The following is a 7200-nucleotide window of genomic DNA, read 5'->3' as shown; positions in this document are numbered from 1 at the left end:
ACTTGGCGGTAGTTTATCATATGAATTTTAATGATTCGATTTATATATATATATCGCAGTTTTTTTTAAAAAATCACCCTGAATATTTAGAAGAAGAAATAAAACAAATCCCAATTAAACCATTTCTCATTAATAATCGTTTTTTTTTTCATTATTATCCATCTATCATTAGAGCAAAAAACACCGTTCTATTTTTCTTTTTAAAGATGCGATATTTATATAATTATATCATTCTTATTACCGATTATCTCGTATCACCTCCCAAAACACCTCGTTATTATTATTCTCCATATTCGTCTTGCTCTCTTCTCAACATCACTAACCCCTTAGCCAACCTTCTCCTACACCCTCCCCCCCCCCCCCCCCCCCCCCCCATCTTCATCCGCCTCCGCCGCCTCTCCTCTCCTCATCATTCTCCAATGAGAAAACCGGCGTCTGCTCCCCATTAGTGGATAAAGTAGCCCTATAAAATCGTTAACTAAAAAACACCGCAGGCTTGTTCAAATTGATTTAATTACGGTCTCATAAAAAAATCATTCCAGCTCTCCATTATCAGCTCTGCCTGTCCTTGTGTTGTTTGCTTGTTATAATTGCCATTGTTCTCGACAAACCTCCTGCTGCTCAGATTTTTGAAAATAGAATATATCAATAATAATAATAATAATAATAATAATAATAATAATAATAATAATAATAATAATAATAATAATAATAATAATAATAATAATAATAATAATAATAATAATAATATATATATATATATATATATATATATATATATATATATATATATATATATATTCTCTGTTTTTATGTCTTTTTATTAAAACATTTCTTAGCAAGGGTTGATAAGCGTATCTGTGCTTACAAACACGTTTACGTAGCGTGTTTTGTAGTTTCACAATAATTAGTGCATGCAATTGAGACGATTTTTGTATTCCTGCAGTTGTAGCATCACACATACATTACACTCTAACGTTACATTACCCGCCATTGCTTGTAACTGGTTAGCATCGGCGCATGTGTATATATATAATAGGGAAAATAAAGTCCGCAGTATTTTCTTTTAATCCATAGACGTAATTAATGATGCTTCTTTTAAATTTTACAATCACTGATAAATGACCAGAAAGGAATTTTAGCAACATGTGAAGGACAAGCGCTAATTTTACTCCTTCATTCGTCCAGAATGGATTAGATAAATGGGTGTGGGGTAGTACTTTATTAGAGACTAGCGTCGTTTCCAAAAAGTAACAAACCCAAATAATTTTATTGTCATTCTAACGCCTTAGCTTTCTGCATAAACTTTGAATGATCTTCTTTTTTTGTTTACATTTAAGATTATAGATGATTGTTTAACGATTTAAAATGTATCGTCATGAGCGTCCTCCGTTTTAAAATTGATGAGGAAATTATATGTTTGATAGTAGTGAACAAGTAAAAACGGAAATGCAAGTTTTGTGGATTTTAAATCCATTTTCCTTTTCTGACCAAGCTTGACAATTGAATAACATTTTATGGAAACGAGCTTAACATTCTAATTTTCGTGTCTTTCAGACAAAGTCTTCCAGTAGAAAGGTGTTCACAGCGAGAGAATGGCCGTCCAATGTGTATGAATCAACATCCCCGTCTAATGGCGTCAACGCGACTTCCTGGAAGGGTTGTAGACACCCAAGTTACAAATACTAAGGATATCGGGAACGATTTTATTGTGGTGGCTTGTCGAAATCAGGTTTGTAAAACGTATGCCTGACTCTCTTTGGCCAATGTATTCGTACGTGTTACAGATGGGCATAGGTAAATAGATGGGTCGAGAGAGAGAGAGAGAGAGAGAGAGAGAGAGAGAGAGAGAGAGAGAGAGAGAGAGAGAGAGAGAGAGAGATGATATTGCGTAACCTTTAAATTGACACCATGGATGTTCCACCAATCCTTGCAATAACTATATCTAGTTTTTCATGCAGCAATCACTTCCACGAATCCTTGCAATAACTATATCTAGTTTTTCATGCAGCAATCACATTTTTCCCCAGTATTTCCGGATCAACGTTCAACACGACGAAAGGTGTATTTCAGAATCTTCCCTAGTCAGTCAAATGACACACGCCATGACACTTGCAAAGATGACGTCAAACAGACAGCCAATGGTTGGTCTTCTGACGACACTGTCACGTGATATATGGGCACGACAAAGAAAGCATTTATTGGAAGGTGAGCAAAGAAATCTTATCATGCCTTTTGGAATATGGATATAAATATACATGGGCATGTACGTATATTGAGCAGTTCAAGGATTGCATTGAGCTCACTGCTCTTGTATGTTCTTCATGTGCATATGGAACACAATCTTAATTTGGTCAAATTAAGTTGTCTTGTATACTAACATTTTTACAACAATTGTCACTAGTCATGTGTAAATTTATGTTGAAATTAAAAGTGTGGATAATGTAAAAAGAACAAGCCGTTTATATCCACTTTTTTATTGTATGGAAAATTAACCATGTTTATTATAATTCATTGATATAATGTTTTAAAATCAAGGCCTTGTCAAATAAAGCTTGTAAACTACATGTTACACGTAAACAAAAGTATTGGTGGTATGTATTTAGGTAAATGTCTCATATATTCTGCTCGTCAATTCAATTTTATAAACACACGTAACTATGTATAACCCTTAACGTATATACAACCTACTTGAGTGATTTTAATGAAAACTTAATAGCCAACTGGTGGTCTAAAATCAATAACAAAGAGATGAGTGACGTGAACTTTAAGCATTATATTATATCATCAGCCACGTGCATTAAATAATGCATGATATAGAATAAAATAAGAACTAATCGCAGATAGATCGCATTTCTTTCTGACAAAAACACTTCAAAGATCCTTTTCTGGAAACTCCCGAAAATTTTAATTCAATAATCTCAGTAACTCAAATCAGATCAAGTTTTTATTTATGAAAGGCGGTTCAGAAAGTTTGTAGTGCACCTAAGATATGGCTATAAGGGACGAAATTTAGATTCCTGAGAAGAAAAAAATATTTACTAAGATAAGAGCACACGGATATGGTTGTTGGATCCGAAGGTGAATGACTCTGCGCCTACGGCAGATCCCTTGACACAGTTTAAAGATAAATCAATGAATATTTTTAACATACTGGGTCTGATCACTTCATCGTCTACATGTTATTGACATTGAATAATCCAACACCGGAAAATTACACGGAGAGAATTTAGCAAGTTCGTTCAATCAATTTACTCTTGCAAATTTTTGAAAATTACGGGAATTGAAACGATAGCAATTTAATTTAAACAAGAATATGTTTACACCATCAGTAGCTCTTTGATATACGGACTAACTCAAAAGTATATCTGCCATTGTATTGTACTGTGACCCTGAAGGTCCAGATACAAGACCAACTTCAGGCACTTTCGTTTCTTTCCTTAGGCAAGATTATTAACCTCCCTCCCCCCCCCCTCCCAACCGCCTAATTGCTCACTTTGGACAACATGGATGATCCCTGTTTGATGAATTATCTATCTTCGTGGGAGGGCGTAATCCTTTTAAAATCTGTCTTCGTGGGCCTTGTTGTTTATCATAAAGACTGGTCATGCGCTGGTAAAAAATTAGCAATCTACAAAAAGGTCGTAATATGAAGAACTTAAGTAATGCTGTATTCTTTCTATAATGTCATCCTCACATAGATTCAACCAATCGGTCAATTTTATCTGACCTAGAGAACTGTGTATGTTTGGTGTGTTTCGATGAGGGCGGTCTTGGGAAGGATATGACGTCACGGACCCACCACGTGATTCACGGTGGCGGTTCTTTCAAGAATACTGGAAACCGATGGATGGACAAGTCAATACAGGTATAATAACAAACACGTTTGGCTACGTTATAAATGTATTGCGTCTCCCTAATTTTGTTGACAACTCACAAAAAATATTCCATTATAAAACGGTTGATCAGAAAAGATTACGAGATGGACGATTATAATATTTATCGTCATTAGAAAGTAACAAATATTAGCTCCTCATAGAATCTTTAAAATTGAGAAATGAAGGATTTTTATGCGTTAAATTGATAAAATTGTTTATATGTTAAACAGATCACGTGATGCAGTTGATGAAAACATTACTCTTAGCTGCTATAAAATCCAGCAGAGTCTATATCTCTAAACACCTTACAGCTATCTTTCACAATAAAATTAAGGCAAGATGACATAAGGTTAACGCTCTTTCTAATCATATATATATATATATATATATATATATATATATATATATATATATATATATATATATATACATATATATATATATATATATTATATATATATATATATATATATATATATATATATATATATATATATTAGGAGGTCTGAAGTCGATCCCCTGTCGAGGAAGACTGATTTTTGGGGATGGTTTTATTCTTGTATTTTTCTTTTTTCCCTTGTCTGGCACTTTTTCATACACACATTTTGAAGTGTTTATCTTTCATCAGTGCCTTTTCCTTAATTTCTCAGTTTGATATTTTTTTTAAATCAAAACTCCCTCACCTCAATAAATGTATAGTCTAATTACTCTTAAAAATATTTTATGTGTTTAGATTAAAATTCAATTTTTAGCACCAGATCGACTCCGACGCAATACCAGATTGACGCATTGCGTAACATAGTGTTTTATTTATTGATATCAAAAGATAAAGAATCTTCTTATGTTTTTTTTTTAATATTTACGAGAGGAAAGTCTCAATAAGTCATTTTAAAAAATGTCCTTGTCTTAATAAGGCCTACAACGACGTGATGTGTAGGTCTGATCACCGCACGCAATACTAAGCTTGTTTTAACATTGTTGTACTAACAATGTTTTACGTTGGTTTGAGAGTATTTCCATTAAAACAATGAGACCTTAACAATTTAGGTTATAAGACCTGGAAATAAGTGCACGTCGTTTTTGGGTGATACCTTTCCGACATATTACCAAAATGACTCAATGGGTCACATGTATGAACTGATTGACATCAATAGATAAAGACTCTTCTTATGTTTTTGGTATTTACGAGAGGAAAGTCTCAATGAGTCATCTTTTAAACAATTGTCCTTGCCTTCATTATGGCTGCAGGCTATAGTTTCCGACTTAATACCAAATTGGGTCACATATTGTTTGAATTATGAACTGATTTATATCGATAGAGAAAGACTCTTTTTAGGTTTTGGTATTTAAGAAAGGAAAATCTCAATGAAATACAAAAACATGTTTTTACCTTCATTATGGCTGCAGGATATATTATCCGACTTAATATCAAATTGGGCTTTATATTGTTTGAATGATGAACTGATTTATACCAATAGATATTTTAAAGAAAAGATTTTGGTATTTACGAGAGGAAAATCTTTATGGATCATAAAAATGTTTTTGTCTTCATTATGACTGCAGATTATAGCTTCCGATTTAATACCAGCTTGACTCATTGCGTACCATTTTGTTTGAATTATGGACTACTTTAAATCAAAATATAAGGGCTTTTATTATGTTTTTGATATTTACGGGGAAGTCTCAATGAGCCATTTTAAGAAATGTCCTTGTCATCATTATGGCTGCAGGTGATTGTTTCCGAGGACGGCACATGCGGAATTAACATGGAACATTCGATGGCAGAGGGAATCGCTCTAGGCCACCTCATCGAACACGTCTTCACATTCATGTAAGTTGATCATTAATCTCATGTTTTCGTCTCTAATTAAAATCGATATCTATCTTACAAGAAAAATTAGGTGTCTTAGAGATAATGTCAGGTAACGTTTGTGGAAAGACTGACTAGCGAGTTCAAAACGTTTAAATACAGATAGCATATCGACAATAAATAGCAGCTTAGTTTTCACTTTGATAATATTATAGTAGTGTCATATAACTCTGGTGTCTACCTTTATTTGTTGATTTTGAGTTACCCCATGCCTACTGTGTACCGCTATTTCGTTTAGTGGTTTGACTTCGGACCGGAAGGTCTAGAGTTCGAGTCCGGCATAGTTGAGTCCTTGGAAAAGGCTCTTAACTCACATTCGCTTACTGTAATCAGGTGTAAAATGAGTGCGGGCCGTTAACAGCGTTGTCTTTGTCTAAATAAATTGTAAAATCGCCTATTGTCATGTCTCATCCCACATGTTAAGAGTGGCTGTTAGCTAGGAATCCTTTGTAAAGCGCCTTGAGAACGTTTAGTGGAAATTTTGCTTTATAAAAATGCTCTAGCGTTTTAAAATCCTCTATGAAAATGGCCTTAAAAAAAAGCTTTTAAACTTTGACCTTTTTTTTTTCATTCAATGAACAGGTCGAAGGATCCAGATGACAATCCTGACGCTCTGTCTCGACGTGACAGCACAGCTGTTCTTCCCACACCTCTCGTATGGAATCTTTCCTCTCAAACCATCTCACACATACAACAGGCTGCTGAGGAAGTGGACAAGTAAGCCCTGAGCAAAAATGATAATGATGGGGATGATGATGATGATGATGATGATGATGATGATGATGATGATGATGATGATTATGATGATGATGATGATGATGATGATGATGATGATAACAATAATAATAACCAATAATAATATAAAATAATAATAATAATGATAACAATCATAATAATAGTAATAATAATAATAATAATAATATAATAATAATAATAATAATAATAATAATAATAATAATAATAATAATAAACAATAATAATAATAATAATAATAATAATAATAATAATAATAATAATAATAATAATAATAATAATAATAACAATAATGATATTGAAAATAATAATAATAGTAATAATAACAATGATGATGATGATGATGATGATGATGATGATGATGATGATGATGATGATGATGATGATGATGATGATGATGATGATGATGATGATGAGTGATGTGATTGAGGAGGAGGAGGAGGAGGAGGAGGAGGAGGAGGAGGAGGAGGAGGAGGAGGATACAAATAATAGTAATGAGCGGCTTTGTGGTTTTGTGTTATGACACTTGCCTTCGGACCGGTAGATCCCGAGTTTGAGTCCCGCCCTGTGTGTTGCAAGTTGAGTTTTGGAAAAGCCTTTTTTAATCACATTTTCTCGACCAACTCAGGTGTCAATTAAGAACCTGACCGTTAACAGGGTTGTCTCCGTCGAAAAATATTACTGGCTTGTCAGGCATCG

The 7200-nt window shown here is 33.6% G+C and overlaps 1 protein-coding gene across 6 annotated transcripts in view; it reads left to right on the top strand.

Moving 5' to 3' along the window:
• LOC144972801 (choline O-acetyltransferase-like) overlaps positions 1-7200 on the top strand; it is a 241606-nt gene that overhangs the window by 218414 nt on the left and 15992 nt on the right. For all 6 annotated transcript variants that reach the window (XM_078914454.1, XM_078914455.1, XM_078914457.1 and 3 more), the window contains 5 exons: positions 1558-1732; positions 2031-2208; positions 3702-3868; positions 5609-5709; positions 6331-6465. In XM_078914454.1, the coding sequence (XP_078770580.1) occupies positions 1558-1732; positions 2031-2208; positions 3702-3868; positions 5609-5709; positions 6331-6465 (756 nt within the window). The remainder of the gene's footprint in view (positions 1-1557; positions 1733-2030; positions 2209-3701; positions 3869-5608; positions 5710-6330; positions 6466-7200) is intronic.

This window comes from Berghia stephanieae, chromosome 5, assembly GCF_034508935.2.
Source record: "Berghia stephanieae isolate SIO BIC M18660-M18661 chromosome 5, UCSD_Bste_1.3, whole genome shotgun sequence".
NCBI lineage: Eukaryota > Metazoa > Mollusca > Gastropoda > Nudibranchia > Aeolidiidae > Berghia > Berghia stephanieae.
This window is presented reverse-complemented; position numbering and strand designations above follow the sequence as displayed.